The following is a 20145-nucleotide window of genomic DNA, read 5'->3' on the forward strand; positions in this document are numbered from 1 at the left end:
CTTCCGCCAAAGGATTGGCTCCACTACTGTAGTCTGGCCGTGCTTCTCTGTGGAGTGCTTGGAGCAGTAGAATTTTGATTGCAACGCCCCCCCAGAAAACAGCCAATAATCGAATACGCCCCCCACGTGGGGACGAAAGGGGGAGAACGCTCGTGACAATGACGTACACATCTGCGCCAGAGCCATTGGTCTGCACTATGTTGTTGTTGAGTAACTGCCAGCGATTGGGTGAGAGGTGTCCAATAATTTCAAACTATAACTGAGTGCAAACTTCCTGCTTCCTACAATCGCTTCAGAGCAAACAAATGCCAGACCATAAATACGAAATGAAATGGTAGTATTATGGGATGGTCAGGACCAGGCTATTACTGCACATCTCTGCCAACAACACTGGCAACACATAAGCAGCCAGTCAGCAAAAGAAGAAGCCAACTGGACAACAGTGTGATGCACACATGAGTAATGATAGGCTACAGTCTGTGCAACTGAAAACTATTTTACAATATAAAATGTAAACAGTTGCTGACATGAAGTAAAAGGAACACATAATCAGTGAAAGAGGAACAATGAGGTGTCATTGATCAAAAGAAACATTAGCCTCTCTGCCGTGATTTGTAAAAGTTATCCCAAGGGAACAATGTGTCCATTAAACCATTAACTCCTGCATGTACTTCAATAAGTTCCAAACACATCCCATTCCCATTAGGATACAACTGTTAATTGTACATATCAGGGTGTTTTACTTACTGAGTGAAAGCTCCTGGCTGTGCATCAAAAATATTTGCAACAAATGACAAAGAAGAGGAAGTTCTCGAGCAGCTGTTCCAGGCGCATGCGTACATTCCCTTGGAAGCTGCAGGACAGAGAAGTGCACCGCTATGTGCTTTGAAAACATCAGTCATTCCAATCAGTAGGGCCAAAAGTTATTTCTTATTGTACTGGTCACAATTATAAACTCATACCGGTGAACTACCCTAGGACTTGAATTCAGTCCGAAGTGGAGACGGGATGGGAACGATTTGTAAGTCTTATATTAAATTTGAATACCTTTCAGGTTTGCTAGCGTTAGCCGCTTAGCTGACGTTTCCAGCTAACTTCAGCGGTTCTGGCTTCCACTTATGCTAGGTAATATTACACAAAGGAACGTCGCTCGACTTCGAGTCACTCATAACTTTGATGTGGCGTCTTTGAAGATGATCTTATGTGTTATCAGTTGTAACCATTAAGAACGAGGCTGTGTCGTGACATCTGATTTCGCTTTTGTTTTTGTTGGCAGTGTCAGCGCGAGCTAACTTGGCAAGCATAGCCAGTTTCTTGTTTGGACTGTTCTGAGAAATGGAGGCCAGGCTAAGCGGTATAGCGTGCTAGCCTGGCGTGCTAATGGTTCTTCTGTTTTGTTGGTGGAATCATATGTTTGGAAATATGGAGAGACCAACCCATTGGAAACACTCTGTGTTGAGTTGTATAATCATACTTAACGGTGTGGCGTGTATGGAAAGAACTTCTGAAACTTTTAAGAGTAATATAATGTATGTTTCTCAGTGAAACTGGAAACACCCTTTATTTGTATCTTAGCATGTTGAGTGTGTGAAACTGACCAACTGGTTTTATGAAACAAAGTAAATTTAAACGTTGCAATGCAGACCAACAATCAATCAACAATCCTGTTGAGTTTTTGGATATAATGCCTAAAAAGATGTTCCGTCATTTGGCTACCTTGAAATTGCTGTTTCAGATCAAGATTTATGATAGACAACGTTTCAGACAAGAAGTTTTGTTATTGTTAACTTGTGTGTTTATTGTGTTGCTGACTTGTCACCAACGACCTCTGTTTCCCACGAGTCGTTTTTACACTGGTGTGTGTTCGTGCAAATTCTTTGCCCATTTAATTTTTTTTGCCCAACTACCATTATGGTGTAATTATCATCACAGATTAACAGCTGCAACTGTTACGATGACTTCTTTACCAGATGCCGTGCTTGCAGGGAAAATTCGTCATAGGCCCAAATTGCAGATGCGATACTAAACTATAACATGAAACAGCTGGGTGGAAGCCAGTCTTTTCTCCATTTCAGTAATCAGACGACCAGAGCCGTTTTGTTATGAGTCATCCAGTTTGAACTGATTTCTGTGTGAGATAAGAAATATCAGACCAACAAAAGTGCTGCTCACAACTACACACACCTGCACAAACACCTAAAACATGAACCAGAAAAGTAGCTCAACGTCTGACGTGTAGAACAAAAGAAGAAAATGTGCCATAGCATAATATTCAGTTAACATTCAGTATTGTCCAGATTTATTGTAGACACAGTGTATTTGAATAGCATATTTACCCAGTGTAAGGTTTGAGGGCTTATTTGGAATATTGAATGAAAGTGATGTTGATAAAGTAACCAGGCTAAACAAACATCTAACCAAACAACATGTTCTGGAACTTTCATCTTAAAGCGGCTCTGGTGAATCAACCTCCTCCGGTAACAGCTTCCAGACATTGTCATGGAAAATATCTACCAGGTCGAACCAACCTAACATTCACACGTGAAGCAGGCCCGACCACATGCAACTCCAGTGAGAGTGTCGTTAATGGTTTGCTTGGCAGAACATGTTGAGTGGTGTACTGTGTGCCGTCGATGTTGATTGCATGTTTTGGTTTTTAGGAAGGCAAGGCCTCTTCTTGGATGGGGTGGGAGTGTGAGCTCATCAGCTCTTGTTAGACCACAAGAGAGCTGTAATGACAGGAGCAGGGACAGGTTTGTGGCACAGAGGGGACGCGTCCTGGCAGGCAGCTTCCATGTTGACAAGCAGGACGAGGGATCTCTCTCTCTCTCTCTCTCTCTCTCTCTCTCTCTCTCTCTCTCTCTCTCTCTCTCTCTCTCTCTCTCTCTCTCTCTCTCGTCTCTGTCTACCACCACCTGTAAATGACAGGTGACATCTCTTCTGCCAGGAGATGGTAATGAGACCGGCACGGTGAAAAAAAAGAAAACAGGGTTTATGTTGTTTCTATTTCCTGAACTGTAGGTCCTACTAGGCCTAGACGTTCTGCCAGATTTAGGCCTTGTCATGTTGACAGACACGTTCACTCCACTCCGCCGCTCCCTGGCTTGCTCGCCCCGGCTGTCTGCTAGCCCATTTACAAGTTCACATGGAGCTGCCAAACAGGAGTGACAGGGGTGCAAGCCCTGATGCTGCTGGTGATCTATGTTTGTCGTGTGTGTGAGCAACCTGCGTTTGACGAAACGCTGTTGTCACCATTGATGTTTTGTGTGCGTGTGTGTGTGTGCGCGTGTGTGTGATGTTTCATGACTTGAAAGACATTGCATTGTGGTCTAGGGAGTTTGACTGGCTATTCTCAGGCAGGCCGTTTGTTTTTTTTTGGGGGGATGGGGGGTTAGTGAGGGCATGTTGAGTCATGGCCTTTGGGAAGCTGCCGACGTGAAAAAGCCTCCCACCCCAACACCCTCCTTTTCTCTTCTCGTCTGCTCCTCCACCACACCCTCCCCAGAGCCAACGATAACTCTCTCTCGCTCTGGCTCTGTCTCTGTCTCTCTCTCTTGCTCTCTCTCTCTGGATGTTGGAAGGCTAGGCCTGCATTCTTGTAAACTGTGTGGTTACGTCAAAGTTCACAACAAGCTTTGAAAAACACAATGGTGTCTGGCTAGGACATGCAGTGATAAGTCATTAGAGCTGAACTGGAGTAGGCTGTACAGTTAAATTGCTGTAATAAAATATAAATATCACATGACTGTCATTTATGTTTCTCTCTCTCTCTCTCTCTCTCTCTCTCTCTCTCTCTCCCCCCCCCTCTAGGATGAGCCCAGTAGAGTGTCTGTGATGAGCATGCTGTGACCCCCTGTAACCTTCTCCGCATCTCTGGGGATGCCGGTGCAGCTAGCATGAAAGCCCAGCCCCTCTCCAGATTTAAAGTAAGACCACACACACACACACACACACACGTAGCATGAAAGTCAGGCCCCTCTCAGATTTAAACACTCACTGCTGAATCAGGCCAGGCATAGGAAAATTGCTTGTGTGTGTCCAATCTGATGTTAATATCACCATCACAACAACGGTGAAGAACAATCGTTCTATTGCTGTGGTGTTTGGTTGTCTTAGCCTATTCAGTTCTTGGCAGCAGGCCTCAGTCACTCAGTACCAGAGAAGTGAGTTAGTGTGTGTGTTGGTGGGTGATGGCCAGGGAAGGCAGCAGTGAGGAGGACACAGGGGTCAGTTGGCCCAGGCACAGGGAGAACGGGGGTGCCCCAGGACTGGTTTCCTATTACATTGTATGTATTAAGTGCGCAGGGCTTTCAGATGACTTTGTCCAGGTTCTGGTCCAAAGCTGTCAGTTGCCCTGGTGATGGCTGATGTGGCTGAACAATATATTAAGTGCTGTCACTCTCCTCTGCCTACCGCCCCATTTCACCTGACTGACAGCTCATGCATACAGAACAGGAACCTACATACAGACACTGCTCAATAAATAAAAAACAAAAAAACATTCAATGAATTTTGAGTGTTGACAAGAAATTGCCATCTGTCTGTCTGTTAGTAATGAAAGTGAAATGAGGGACTTTCCAATGCTCCCTCCTCTACTTCCTATGCAGCTCTGCAGAAAATAGTGCAGAAAGCACAGCGGTAGGTAGGTAGGTGAATAACCCAATGCAGACGTGTGTTATTGCAAATTAGTCATTTCTGCCGTTAGTGGAAACTCTTACAGACAGAAACTCGCTTAGGAAGAGGCCTTACCTCGTTATCAAAAGACCTTGAGAAATGGCCTTTCAAGAGCAGGTTGAACATGAACAATACTACAACATTTTCTTTAGTCTGTCCAGTTCTTGGATCAGTGTGATACAAACGGCAAGCAACGCCAGCTGGATTAATCATACATAAATATTCTAAAAACCTCCTCAAAGCTCGCTCTGGCTGTGCTTCTGTCCTGCAGGATAGGCTAAGTCCAAATACGCCTCACTTTGGTACCTTTTGTGGTTTTACAAACACAGGCACGGACCTTGTTTGCCAAATTGTCCTGGGGCAGTCAGGCGATTTGTTTTTGTTTTTGTTGTTGTTGGATTTATGTTTGCACCTACAGTAGGATTTGTTTTCCACCTTGACTTCAGCCAAGCCCGAGTTATCACTTGCATGCAGACGGCCCTTCTTACCTACCTTTTGGCAATAAAGATTTTATGTTACAATGCAACGTGTGATAACAACACTATCGTGTAGCTTATAACAACTTCACAAAATCAATAATATCTGCGCTCCACTTTGTAAAAGTACACACATTTTAAACCATTGTCATGCTTCTTTTTTGCCCGACAGTGAAGGTCTTTGATGAAGACACATGTGATGTCGAAACATTAGCCTATTTTAGATGATAATAACGATGAGGATAAAAATGTGTCAAAGTGTTATGTCTGTTAATAGCTGTGGAGCTCTTGGTGTTGGTTATGATTGTGCTCTTCTGTGTTTTAAAGGCTGTGTGGTGAGGCCTGCGTGTCTTGGTACTGATTAATATCTGTGCTGTGTCTCTTCTGTGTCTCTCCTGTTGAAGGCTGCATGGTGATGGTCCTATGTGACTTGGTGCTGGTTAATAACCTTGACTTAGTGCTCTGCTCTCTTGATGAAGCCTGAGTGGTGATTCTCTTGGATTAACTGTGCTGTCTCTCTTGTCTTGTCTGTGGCCTTTTACGAAGGCTGCAAGGTGATTGTCTGGAGGCGAGGTGCTGTGTGTATTGGGGCTTGTACAGTGCCTGCTGTGTGAAGGCGGCTTTTGTCTTGACACTGTTGATAACTGTCCTCTCTCCTCTCCCCTGTCTAAAGGCTGTGTGGTGACTCTTTGGCTAATAACTATGTTCTCCTCTCTCCTGTAAGGCCGGTGGTTTGTGGTGATTCTCTATGTGTCTTGGTGCTGTTAATAGCAGTGCTGTGTCTCTCCTCTCTCTCCTGTTTGAAGACCGCTGTGTGGTGATTCTGTGGTTAATGATTATCCTCTCCTCTCCTGTTTGGTGATTTTCTGGTCAATAACTATGCTCTCCTCTCTCTTGTGTGAAAGCAGTGTGGTGATTCTCTGGTTAATAACTATGCTCTCCCCTCTCCCGTGCTCTCCTCTCTCCCTTGTCTCTCCTGTGTCCTGTTTGAAGGCTGCTATGTAGTGCTTCTCTGGTTAATAAGTATGCTCTCCTCTCTCTTGTGTGAAAGCTGCAGTGTGGTGATTCTCTGGTCAATAACTATGCTCTCCTCTCTCCCTTGTGTCTCCTGTGTGAAGGCTGCTGCGTGGTGATTCTCTGGTTAATAACTCTGCTCTCCTCTCTCTTGTGTGAAAGCAGTGTGGTGATTCTCTGGTTAATAACTCTGCTCTCCCCTCTCCCTTGTGTCTCCTGTGTGAAGGCTGCTGCGTGGTGATTCTCTGGAGGCAGGGCGAGGCATCAGGGCCGTAGTGGAGCTGGAGCCGGAGGTGGCCATGTCTCGGGTCCCCACCCCCCCTCCCCCCGGGGACCTGACGCCCGGACCTGTAGCTGAGAGCTGGTGCTACACACAGGTACGGCACAGCACAGGACGCGCACGTGTGTATTACACTATTAAAGAGTCAAGTAAGGACTAAAGAGTGGGGCAGTTTGCACAGAGCAAAAGGAGAAGAGACCAGATAAGTGTCTCCAATGACTATCTCTTTCTGTCTATCCTTCTGTGAGTGTAAACTTACACTTGTGTGCAGGTGTTGACTGTTGTTGGTGTTCTTCTCTGTCTCTGCAGGTGAAGGTGGTGAAGTTCTCCTACATGTGGACCATCAACAACTTCAGCTTCTGCAGAGAGGAGATGGGGGAGGTGCTGAAGAGCTCCACCTTCTCATCCGGACCCAATGACAAGATGAAATGGTGAACGCACGCACGCACGCATGCACGCATGCACGCGCACACACATACATAGACACACACACACAGGCACACGCGCACACGGACACAGTTTCATACACACACACACAGGCACGCGCACCCGGACACAGTTTCATACACGGGAACATCAGTACAGTACATGACCACGCTTGCACAGACACAGAAACAAAAGCAGACAAACTACACGCGCACACACACACACACACACGCACACGCACACGGAGTGGCATTAATCATTGCTGTTTTGAAATGCACATGCTCAAAGAGATCGCTTGATAGGCACGTCTTTGTGATGCACACAGACACAGTCTAGCTTCAAACTGTCTCTAGCCGTCCTCGCATAAATGCTCATGGGAGTTCCTTTTGTCTTTTCCTCTTTCTGGTATCTCCCTCTGTCTGTCATTCTCACTTTGCGTTTCTCCTCTCTCGCTCTCTCTGTCTCTGTCTCTCTCTCTCTCTCTCTCTCTCTCTCTCTCTCTCTGTTCGCCCCTACCCTTCTTTTCTTTCTCTCTCTTCCTTTTCTTTCTCTCTCTCCATATGTTCACCCCTCCACTCTTTTGTCTATTTCTCCCTCCTCTCTCTCTCTCTCTCTCTCTCTCTCTCTCTCTCTCTCTCTCTGTCTCCCTCTCTCTCTCTCTCTCCTCCTCTCTCTGCAGGTGTTTGCGTGTGAACCCCAAAGGGCTAGATGAGGAGAGTAAAGACTACCTATCACTGTATCTACTGCTGGTGAGCTGCCCCAAGAGTGAAGTCCGGGCCAAGTTCAAATTCTCATTACTCAACGCCAAACGAGAAGAAACTAAAGCCATGGGTGAGTGGGTCAGAAGTGCCTAACCTTTAACAATCCTCTATCAGATGCATCACTCAATATCTGGGCCATTGATGTTTTTATTAGTACCGGTAGCAGACGTCAAGGGGTACAGTACAACCACAGCTAATGCCACCCTTGTATGAATCAAATTATTATAATTTATTTATTTATTGTTAATAATTTATATATAATTTATTATAATTATAAATTACTAATTGGAACTAAATGTACAGGGCACCCTGATGTCTGCTTGCAAATAAACGTCAATGACCCATCAATAAATGTGACCATTCAATTTTTTCTTGTTAACATATGGCCGTGAGCCGACTGATCTCGGGGGAACACTTCTGTTATGCTATGTGCTGAGCATTCTATTTTTATATCAAGTTTCATTAGTGTTTATTTATTGTGCTCATTTATTGTTTCATTAGTGTTTATTTGACCTTTTACTTAACCAGGAAGGTTAAGCTATTAAATCTCTTCTCCCAGAGGGTTCTGGCCAAGATGGCATGCAACACAAACAGGGCTCTAATCGCTGGTAGACGTTAATCTTACAAGCGAAACACACACTCATGAATGGGCCAAAGTGTATAGTAAATTTTCTACCAGCCAAACTGAATTTTCATCAGCATTTGGTCGGTTGGTGGGTTTTGAGCCTTGAACACAAACAAACAGATGAGACACATGCCCAAGATTTACAGACAAACTCAATACTAGTCTAGCCCTTTGTGCTACAGGCAGTTTTGTCATGCTGACGTGTGAACCTGTGTTTTTGTCCCATGGCAGAAAGCCAAAGAGCCTACCGCTTCGTGCAGGGCAAGGACTGGGGCTTCAAGAAGTTCATCAGGCGGGACTTCCTCCTGGATGAGGCCAACGGGCTCCTACCCGACGACAAGCTCACACTCTTCTGCGAGGTACGGCTGTGTTCATGAATTAATACTTGGAGGCGCTGGGGCCCAGTCGGCCAACGGGGCATTCACACACATTGCCACTAGTCGCTCAGTGAGTGAAGTCAATACAATATCTATGTCAGGGGTCGGCAACCTATGGCACATGTGCCACCCGTGATGGCATGATCACTGGCACGCACGCAATATGCCCAAAAGTTCCATACCTTTACGCAATTCTGAACCCTGTTTGCTAAAACGTCCTCACTGTAAACAAGTTCACATTTAAAAGCAAATAACTATTTACTTGCCTCCATTTAAGACCTGATGTCACGTGCCATCATGTATCGTGCGTTAAGAAACATCAATCTGAGTTTAACCGACAAAAATGGATTTGGATAATTTCAGGTGTCAAAGCTGTTATAAGCCCACTAAGCTCTCTGCATGGCTAGTGATCATCTTGATTTATCATGAAAATAAAAGCAGCTCCATGACCGTTAACAGGGGAGAGCCGCAACAAACAACACTTTAGTTTTTTTTTTTTTAAAAGAGAGAGAAAGAGAAAGAAGCCGCGTGCACGCTGCCTCAACGTCTGTATTAGGACTAAATTACATCGGGCATTTGTAGAATAGGCCTACACCTGCGAGTCTTGATCGTATGGCAAAATAATTTTCATCTGCTTCATTATCTTTGAAAATAACCGTTAGAAGTGTTTCACTCATCCAGGTGTAACAGACTATAACTGGCGACTCCGGATGATATAAACACAGCGATTGGTCAAAACGAAAGTCTCAATCCTGGTCTGAATGAATACGCCCCAGATTAAGAGTGACATTTACTTACGACCAATCACCATTGCTTCTAACATCTACAGTCACCAGTTGTTACGGCCCAAGATAGTCTTTTACACCGGCTCTCCTGCTTAATTCTGAATTCCTATTCCCACTTGTGTCCGTGCGCAAAGCAAGTGCTACTGCTGTCTCTCAAAATGTTGATTATTCAACATAAAACGATGCATAAATAACTGTATTTGTGTATCCACTTCTTCCAGCTGTCTTGTATGTTTTTAGACTGCCAGCGTCCCTCATTGTTCTCGCAACTTGCCGCTGCATTTAAATTAACCCTTGAAGCGCCGTGGCAACAGGGACTGTAGGCCTACTACATTGGCTATTGAATTGGGCTCTTGGGTTGAACATGTACCATTGAAAACACTGAAATGTGAGAAATATACTGCATGTTGACAAAGTCATTTAAATGTAAGATAATTCAATGTAAGATAATTGGCCACAGTGTGATATAGCTCATGTTAAATATCAAGTTATCCATTCATATTCTTATTTTGTGCCTATTTGTGCCATTAAAGATCATTATTTGTACTCCTTAAAACTGTTGTACTTAGGGCTGGGCGATATGGAAAAAAAACAATATCATGATAAAGATTACTTTATATCACGATAACGATATATATCACGATATAGATCAACAATTACATACGTTTTCAGTTATTCTCTTTATTTGCTCTTTATTTTTTCATGTCGCAAAACAACTTTTCTTTAAAATGGATCTTTTTATTCTTATTTTTACAGTTACATTAACGTATAGTGTGTATTGTGACAACATGAAATGTAATTAAATTATAGTAATTTTATACAATTGAATATCACGATATAAACGATATAGGAGAAAGGTCACGATATACACTTTTATAGCACGATAACGATATATATCGTCATATTGCCCAGCCCTAGTTGTACTGCCATATAAAGAAATTTGCCGTTTCAGTGCAGTAGCCTATTAGACCTACTGCATTACTATTATTGGGCCTATTGCAGTAGGCCTATTAGTGTGATTTTAGGTGTGAATGCAGTTACAGCAAAAATGCAGACACACAAATGTCACACTCGTGGGAGGGGTGGCACGCATAGGGTGGCACGGTCAATGACAAGAGATTTTCAAATTGGCACTCGTTGTCACAAAGGTTGCCCACCCCTGATCTATGTTTTCTAGAGAAGCGAGAAGTCGAGGCGAGTACCAGCGATGCGATGTCTGTGGATTCGAGATAAAATTATTCTAACTTTGAGAAACGCGAGTAAGCAAGTGGTCAATTGGAATGTAGAGTTTGGATTATTGACAGTTCTTCTCGCTTTTGCAGTGGCAGTTAAGCGAACATTCCATGAGCGAGAAGCGAGTAACGCGTGTGAATGTAGCTTAAGGTACCCTATCAAATCGGGGGACCCTTGTTCGAGCAGGACCAGAGGTCCTCTACTGATCCCTCACCAGTCTATCTCTCCCAGTACTCTCCTGTCACTCTCTCTTACTGTTCTATTTTGAGTGAAGGCATAAAAGCCAAAAAACAAATCAGAAATAAAAAAAATACTTGCATACACCATGTGGACACCTTTTTTTATTACTTGCTCCCTATAATACTGCATTCATGTTCTGTAATTGATGTATGCAAATGGGGCTAGAGTAACACTTTCACATGGACCATGTCTATGCAACTCACTGACCTATCGCATTTTCTAAAGAGCAAATATAAAACCGATTCCCAAGGCAATGACCCCTCAAATTAATAAATCAATGAGTGACTAAAGACAAGTAAATATAACACACAGGAGTGACCGGATGTGTCCAAGGCCGCCCGCTCATCACACCAATGAACAACCGAACGAATGTGTGATTTGTCTCAGCCGGCATCAGTCAGGCCTGCTATCGATCGAGCCAATTTCCCCTGCTGGATCCATCACGGTTAGCGTTTAAACCGCACTGCCATATTCACACCCACCGCTTCCTACAGCTGCCTGATGGCTTGAGGGATTGCCTGCTTCTCTCTCTCTCTCTCTCTCTCTCTCTCTCTCTCTCTCTCTCTCTCTCTCCCTCCCCCCGTGCCCAGGGGAGTAATTGACCATGTGCTTTAACGCCAGGGCCTTGGGAGGAAATGCCGACGACAGGACAGGGTTGTTTTGCAAGACGTCAAAACTGAGGCTCAGTGACAAGTTTGAAAAAAAAAGAGGGTTGAAGGGGGAAACACTCAAGATTTAAGATTTTAATAACGTGTGAATTGATGATTATTGCTGTCAAAACTATCGTTAACGTGGCTCAATTTTAACGGCGATAGATTTTTATGGAGAGAGTAGCGTTCTCACACACAACTTGGGTTCACACTGTGGTTTTGCTTCTTCGTTTTCCACTGCAGTGGTGCAGGACTCTGTGGACATTTCGGCCATTAAAACACACACACAGCTTGCATTCACACTGTTGCTATGTCTTCTCCTCTCCAACTCCCAGGTGAGTGTTGTCCAGGATTCGGTGAACATCTCTGGCCAGTCCAACGTGAACGTGCTGAAGGTGCCGGAGTGCCAGCTGTCGGATGACCTGGGGAGCCTGTGGGAGGGGTCACGCTTCACAGACTGCAGCCTGTTTGTAGGGGGGCAGGAGTTTAAAGCACACAAGTCCATACTAGCAGGTGAGGTGTGTGTGTGTGTGTGCGCGCGCGCATGCGTTTGTAAAGTGTAAGACTTAAGTCTTGAGTGATGAAATGATTGATTTTTAGGTGGATATACTCAGGTGATGCTGGAATGTAAGTCTAACTTCTTGTAATAATTTGTACACTAATGCGGTTATACGAAACGTTTAACTGAGCATCTGTATGGCAATTATGCATTATATTTTATGTTGATTTCCGCTTCCGTGTTTTTCCAGCGAGGTCTCCAGTATTCAATGCCATGTTTGAACACAAGATGGAGGAGAGTAAAAAGGTGAGTTATCAGTCTAAATTGGAATAAAAAAAAACACATTTACAGGTTTCCCTCTGGTCATGGAATTCCTGTAATATGGAATTTCAATAGAAGCTTTTCCAGTTATGGTAAATGATGGTGCATTGCGTCCCCAACAGAACCGCGTGGACATCAGTGACGTGGAGCCGTGTGTGTTTAAGGAGATGATGGCCTTCATCTACACGGGGAAGGCCCCCAACCTGGACAAGATGGCCGACAACCTGCTAGCTGCTGCAGACAAGGTGGGACACAACATACACACACGCAAACATGCCCACACACTACTTTGACCGACCCATACACACACTCAAACATACCCACACACTACATTTACAAACTCATACACACACTCAAATGTGCCCCCACACTGCATTTATAAACTCGCACATGCGCACACACTGCTTTATTTGCCACACTTTAAAAGAAATCCAACAGGTATTAGAAATACATGCAGAGACCTTACAGTAACCACACAGACACGCACGTTAGACCAGTGGTTCACAAACTTTTTTGAATAAACATCCCCTTGACCTAATATAATCATAAGCCTCCCAGCGTTCATTACGTTAAGAGTGTCTGTGTAACATGTATGTGTCGCGTGCGTGTATGCGGAGTACGCGTGTGGAGTGTTTAAAGGTGATGTATGAGGAGGCGCTGTGTAACAGTCTCTCTCTCTCTCTCTCTCTCTCTCTCTCTCTCTCTCTCTCTCTCTCTCTCTCTCTCTCTCTCTCTCTCTCTCTCTCTCTCTCTCTCTCTCTCTCTCTCTCTCTCAATGTGTGAGGAAGCTCTGTGTAACACTCTTTTTCTCTCTCTGCTGTGTGTGTGTGTGTGCACAGTATGCATTGGAGCGTTTAAAAGTCATGTGTGAGGAGGCCCTGTGTAACAGTCTCTCGGTGGAGAACGTGGCGGACATCTTGATTCTGGCAGATCTGCACAGCGCAGAGCAGCTCAAAGCACAAGCCATAGACTTCATCAACAGGTAGGACACACACACACACACACACACACACACACACACACACACACACACACTGCACAAGCCGTAGATTTCAACAACAGGTCACACACACACACACACACACACACACACACACACACACACACACACACACACACACACACACACACACACACACACACACACACACACACACACACACACAAACACACACCTGTTATGCCATCAGCCATCACATGCAAAAGCACAATGTATTTACTTCTCCTTCACACCAGTGGAAAGAGGAGCAGTGTGCACTGTATATGACACCGTTCTGTGAGATAAGATAACCATATGTCATATGCTTGCTCTAGGGATGCAAATTATCGATTAATTCATTAATCATTAGTTGATAGTCATATCGATCGACTTACGATTAATTGATAAGCGGCGTTTTCCCCCCCGAAATTTAAATATTCCCACTATTCACACCCCTCTTCACACACACTCCTCACATGCCCATTTCACTTGGGTCTCTTGTCAGTTGAATTAATCGATTAATCGTTTGCATCCCTAGCTTGCTCCTTATGTCTTTGTTTACTCTGTATTCCTTTACATACTGTGCAGGGCTTTTTCTAGGATTTTTTGGCATGAGGGAGCATCATGGCAGGTTGCGGGCGGTGAAGGGGGGAATTTACTAGGGGAGCTCAAAAAAGTAATTTGTATATATATAAAAAGAAGTATGAGGGTGCACCCGCGGAGGTATGAGGGTGGAGCACCCCTATTTCCCCGTTCAGAAAAAGCCCTGCTGTATCTATATATATTGTTGACTCACTTTATGATAAAAGCATGTCATGTAATGCTTCCATGTTGACAAGCGGGACGAGGGATCTCTCTCTCTCTCTCTCTCTCTCTCTCTCTCTCTCTCTCTCTCTCTCTCTCTCTCTGGGAGACGACAATAAGCTCTCTTATCCTGTTCCTCTCTGTCTTTCTCTCTTGTCTCTCTCTCCCCCCTCCTGTGTAGATGTTACATCTGATGTAGTAGTGTATTGACGTTGAATAAAAGCATGTAATGTTTCTCTGTCTCTCTCCTCTGCAGATGTAGTGTATTGAGGCAGCTAGGCTGTAAAGACGGGAAGAACTGGAACAACAGGTGAGCACATGGCTATTTTTAAACGTTGCATTTGAAATTCCTTAATTTTTAATGCCATTCTTTAACCCGAAGTAGCAGAATCCACCGAGTTGGAATTCCAAAGGCATTATTTATTTATTGATGATGATGATGATGTGTGTAGTTGGGTGATGAAGGTCTTTATGATTGTGTAAGTCCTGAATGTTCAGTGGTGACGAGATATTTGGATGTTGCAATTGTTAATCTCTTTGCATTATTCATTGATGATGCATGTGTGGTGTGGGGTATCTAATGTCTTTGTTGTGTAATGGGCTTTTCTCACGCGACGTCACACACCTTTGAAGAACACTGGAAATTGCAATGAGTTTCAAGTGGCTGTAAATTACATCTGGTGACATAGACATTTGAGGCCTCAAACTGTCTTGTGAATTTGTCCCAGATTTGGTGTGTTATTGCTCTAGGATGGTAATCATTTTGTTGTATTTCAATTGTAATTCACCACAATTGTAATTCTTGTGTGTTTTCGTGTTTACAGTCACGCGGCGGACATCATGGAGACGGCGGGCTGGAAGGCGATGATCCAGTCACACCCCCACCTGGTGGCCGAGGCCTTCCGAGCGCTGGCCTCCGCCCAGTGCCCCCCCTTCGGCCTGCCCAGGAAACGCCTAAAACAGTCCTGACCCCCCGCCGCTGATGAACCCCCATCACATCCCTTTATACTCTCACAGACTGCCGAAAGACACGAGTCCTACCCCCTCCACACACATGCACACACGCCCTAGCATCATGCTCTTACTCCATGCTTTCACACACAAACACACAAGCTCTCACATGCACACTTTCACCACTTCCCCGTGTTTGTCATAGACCATGATGCCCTGCTCTCAGCCAGAGAGTGGGGGTGTCAAAGCCTCTTGACAACATGGCAATCCGCTTCCACTCTGCTCCTCGGCTCAGGAAAAAAATGGCGTCTTGGACCGTTGACTCGACTCCACCTGTTATTTTTTGGTATGGCCTTAAACTGACATAACTATCGCACCCCACCAACTTCACGCCAGCCCCTTCCTGGATTAGGGATGGGAATCGAGAACCTACTCTGTTCTGTGTGTTTCGATTCCACTAAATAGTTTTTATCTAGCGATTCTCTCATCGATTCCAGTAAGCAGAAGGCATTATTTCATTAAATTTTAGACTTTATTCCTAACGCAACTTTCTTTTTGCCTACATCTGGCGCCACTGCTGTGCATAATAGAGATAAAACTCATGGGCAAATAAATGCCTCTTCTCTTGCCTTTCCCTTTTTGCACATTCCCTCTTTATATTCACCATTCATATCTAAATATTATCTGCATCAATATGGTCTTATTTTGCTGAGCCACACAAAGTCTGCCCGACGTCTGCGATTTGCAAATGACTCGTCAGTTAGCTAACTTATTATCATATAGTAGACAGTACAAACATGCCATCGTTATTGTTTTTAAAGTTTTAATGGCTGCGTCATCAGAGTGTAGTACGGCATGGCCGTGAGGGTAGTCCCCTTCTTCTCCTACGGTCAGTACTGGTGGCATGGTAAAGTGCAATGCCACTACCACCAGGGCTGGCCCGGCTGGAGTGTGGATCAGGTCATAGGACACCGTGAATTAATTATCCGCCGCAATTAACGCTGACTGATAGCTTAATTTGGCCACAAACTAAACATTGACAATCGGACATCCTCTTTCAACCGATTTTGCATCGTTTCCGGTGTCACATTTTTTTATCCATCATGGCGTCGCACCGACTGCCCATGCGTGTCCTCAGGCTATGCCCCTGTACTACACTGTGGTCAATGCATTTTCCAGCATGAGAGCTTTCTTATCCATTCTACTTTCTTTGCTATCAAAAGCCTGATTAGTTTTTACTCGCTAAAAGCCCTGGACTGCCACACGTGAGGGACAGAGAGGGAGAGTGGACAATCTTAGAGCGGACAGTGACAGAGAGAGGAGGGGCTTTTGTCACAGATGCGTGCTGTGTTTCAAAAGTACTTATTGCCTGTTCATCTCAAGTGACTATTTTTTTGTTTCGTGTGTGTAGTAGGCTCATAGAAAGCCATATCATGGGTTTTTAAGGGTGCAGTTTCAGTTCAATCGTTGAATTCCATGACTTAAATTCAAGGTTTAAAAAACATATCCAGTACATTTCTGCGATAGTTTGTGAATATACCAAATATATTTCCAGTCTGAAAAATATATTGGCTAATACATTTCCAATTTGGAAGATTGTGGCAAACATTTATATATAGATAATTATTGATATCTATAGATAATAATTAATATTTCCACAAATGGTTCACCCTCTGCAAGAAAAAAAACTGTGATTCCGGATCTGTGATCGGTAATGATTGGTAATCAGCAATCCTGTTTTTTTTTTAATCTAATGACAACCGTTCGGGAATAGAATCGATAAAGGATCGAAATCGTGAAGCAGAATCGATAATGGAATCAGAATAGTAATAATCTTGTCTATTCCCATCCCTGTCCTTGATATCCTGCTTCTTCAGTACACACACGCACACACACATGCACACACACAGCCCCTACCCCTGACGTTGTCTTGGTCTTCGTGTGTGTGCCCCCGTGCCTGCCTGCCAGGGCTGGCCAACACAGGCCTCTCCAGATTGCACTAGTATCCCACAATGCAGTAGTTGGACAGAAAGAGGACGAAGAAGAAAACATGACTGTGTGGCGGTGCGTTTTGGACTTTTGCCGCACGTCACACGTCAGTCAAAGTGTCAGGAATTAATTAAGTGGGAAAATGTCGCCCATCTTGAGCTGTTGACTCCCTCTCCCTCCCTTCTCCTCCCCTGCTCTCCTCTCCTCCTCCTCCTCTCCTCTCTCATTCTATACTCCCCTTTCCGCTCCTCCCCCTCTCTACTCCCCTGTTTACCTGTCCTCTCCTCTCCCCATCTTCTCTTATTGGTGGAGTATCAGACGTGAAGGGGACAGGGGTGTGACTTGTCACGTTGTGAGTTTCCCTCCTGTCTCTCTGGACCAGTCTCAAGTGGTGATGCTGCTCATCTTGAAACCGACAAAACAAAAGAAAAAAAGAACTTCCACAGTGGTAACCCCATGAAAGGGAAACACTCACTGAGGACCTCCAGTTCATTTTTTGTTTTCTTTTTTTAATGAAAATGTGATGTATTACAAGTGTATGTAATTATGGATATTACACAGAAAAAAAGAATCCTGAGATGTCTGTATTTTGCACCTCCTCCTTAACTATTGGGTAAATATGAAGATTTGTTTACCAACTTCTCTTTTTTTGTTTACAAAAAGTTTGTGTTAATGTCCTATTGCATTCTTTCTGAACTATGGTCTTCTCATTTCTGTTCAATTCTGCTTTGCTTAATTGATCAAACGGCTGAGTTTCTTTGTCTTTTCGGATAAAAAGCTGTATCGTGGTTTATGAATTAATGAATTATGATTTCATGCTTTGAAATTAAAATGCAGGAAAAAAAGGTTTCACTTGGTCTTTTGAAGTCTGGGATGGATTTGTGACGAGCATCCGTGGCCTAATAGTCAGGAAGGTGGTCTTAAGATCAGAGGCTTGCAGGTTCGAATCTCACCCCTACACCTCCATCTACAGTTGATGTGCTAAATTTGAGCAAGGCACCTAACCCATCATTGCTCCAGGAATTGTAACCAATACCCTGTAAATAACCAAGTTGCTTTGGATAATCATCTAAGTGTAACGTAATGGGTGAATTTCAGCACGAGCAGAGTCAATGCAGTGTTTCCACAGACCAAGTAGCATTGTGTCACTGGACATGGGGCCAGTGCCAGGGTTATGTGTGTACCGGGTGGGAACCCCCATTCACATGTATGCAAAGCTGTTGATTTATCTCTCTCTCTCAGCCAAAGAACTGTTGTGAAAAAGGCAGAGGCAGCCCAGCCGTGGCTCTAGCGGCTGGGCACTGGACTGCTGTGCAGGGGCGACCCGGGTTCGATTCTCGGCCCGGGTCCTTCCCCGATCCTTCCCCGTCTCTCCTCCACTGTCCTATCTGAAAAATAATACACCTCCCCCAAAATGAAAAGAAAGAGAAAGGCAGAGGCAGAATCAATTTGTGGTGCTTAATTTTCATTCTGTGGTGCTGTGTCAATTTATGGGAAGCACTCCATCGTGTGGAGTGCAGTGACCTGGAGCTCGGTTGAAAACCATATGAGAGTCTTAGGCTATGTCTCAAATTATATACTTTTGTCAGTGCACAGTGCACACAGTGCACTGAGGTCTTTAGTGCAGTGTCGTGGAAAAAATTGAGCACTATGCACTGTTTTCCTGGTGAACAAGTAGCCTGTTTGTGTAGCCCAGCCCCCTGGGCGTCAACACATAGCTTCTGGTTCACCAGGAAAATGCACTGTGCCCTCGCTAGAAGTGACGGCTGAGCATGGCATTAGCTCGCCAAAATATGAGTTGGCTACTGTTTACAATGCACAGCGTCTGGTGCTTGCATTTCCATGTCCTTCACCCCAAAGGACAACAATCACACATACAATACTTTGGTTGGCATGAAAAGGTTGGTGTCCCATCGACATTACTTACAGAATTAGGAGACTGTTGACCAAACTCTTCTACTGAACTGAGTGCCACATTTCCTCCGTGTCATTGTCAATATGGCCGGCCTTTAGTGCATGCAGTGTCCATCATTCAAGCACTGCATTTTTCCGCCATTGTTAGGGGATCATCCTGGCACTTTCAGTACACTGGCTCAACTGAAATTTTCAGCGTGAGCGTCCTAGGCACTGAAAAACAGTGCCTAAAGTGCACAAGTGCAGCATTTGAGACACAGCCTTAGTGTGTTCCGATGACTAAATATTAGATATACACAGACATTGGCTCTTTCTTTGTATTTCTGCCACCTTTAAACAGGCGTTGTCTTCTTTTAGATGTTAATACGATGAATAGTAATTTACATGCAACTGCACAAAAGGATGAAATGTGGCCAAATTCACTGAGTCAGCATACTTGCAGTACCGTATATCATCTCCATAATGTTTTCTACTGAGTGGGATCCAGGTAATGTTTCTGGTATGCCAAGCGCATGGCTTTGATCTGAAGTTGTAGATAACATGTATCCATTATCTAACTATCTATGACAGTCATTTATAAGTCATCAGATATTTACTGTGATTTTAAATAAACATTAACTTGCAGATACTTTGAAAAGACTTAAAATGGAAAAGACTTAATTACTATATGTGTGCCATAGGTTAGCCCGAAGTCTGTAAGAATATGCATTCCATTGCAAGCTAAACAAATGCAGATACTTTGAAAAGACTTAAAATGGACAAGACTTAATTACTTTATGCATGTGTGCCGTAGGTTAGCCCGAAGTCTGTGAGAATATGCATGCCATTGCAGTTAAACAAATGCAGAGAGCGATCCCTTGGGCTAAACGTCTGTGTAAAACAAGTGGAAGGTTTTGTATTGTTTAATAGTGATGAATTATACAGCATGACTTTAGAAGGAGACCAAAACAAGTTGAGAAAAGAAAAAAAGTTACAGTCCTTGGGCTGAAATCACAGTCAGTTTGTCTCCTCACACGAGCACTGGTACACAACACTTTAAGGAAAAGAAAAATTCAACAGCGACACAGACAAGATGAGTCACTACCTTAGGCTTTGTTCACATCAAGTGCAGGGGAAAAATAAAAATAAAAACGGGAAATTTTAATCA

The 20145-nt window shown here is 44.1% G+C and overlaps 1 protein-coding gene across 2 annotated transcripts; it reads left to right on the top strand.

The window, feature by feature from the left end:
- The first annotated feature begins 832 nt into the window (after positions 1-832).
- LOC134459273 (speckle-type POZ protein-like B) lies at positions 833-17923 on the top strand. Of its 2 annotated transcripts, XM_063211577.1 has the most exons (12): positions 833-1021; positions 3811-3926; positions 6391-6541; positions 6754-6875; positions 7550-7701; positions 8488-8615; positions 11877-12054; positions 12291-12346; positions 12484-12606; positions 13201-13343; positions 14401-14454; positions 14969-17923. In XM_063211577.1, the coding sequence occupies exons 3-12, from the start codon at positions 6464-6466 to the stop codon at positions 15111-15113; spliced, it is 1179 nt and encodes a 392-aa protein (XP_063067647.1). In that variant the 5' UTR covers positions 833-1021; positions 3811-3926; positions 6391-6463; the 3' UTR covers positions 15114-17923. The 2 variants fall into 2 exon arrangements, with proteins under 2 accessions (XP_063067647.1, XP_063067648.1); XM_063211578.1 differs by lacking the exon at positions 3811-3926.
- The last annotated feature ends 2222 nt before the right edge of the window (positions 17924-20145 follow it).

Source organism: Engraulis encrasicolus, chromosome 12, assembly GCF_034702125.1.
Source record: "Engraulis encrasicolus isolate BLACKSEA-1 chromosome 12, IST_EnEncr_1.0, whole genome shotgun sequence".
Taxonomy (NCBI): domain Eukaryota; kingdom Metazoa; phylum Chordata; class Actinopteri; order Clupeiformes; family Engraulidae; genus Engraulis; species Engraulis encrasicolus.

What these genes read in the sequence shown, in the direction of transcription:
- LOC134459273 (XM_063211577.1), top strand. Translation starts at nt 6,464, where the DNA reads ATGTCTCGGGTCCCCACCCCCCCTCCCCCCGGGGACCTGACGCCCGGA. An exon ending in AGAGCTGGTGCTACACACAG is followed by an intron (nt 6,542 to 6,753) that starts GTACGGCACAGC and finishes CTGTCTCTGCAG; the next exon opens with GTGAAGGTGGTGAAGTTCTC. An exon ending in CCCAATGACAAGATGAAATG is followed by an intron (nt 6,876 to 7,549) that starts GTGAACGCACGC and finishes CTCTCTCTGCAG; the next exon opens with GTGTTTGCGTGTGAACCCCA.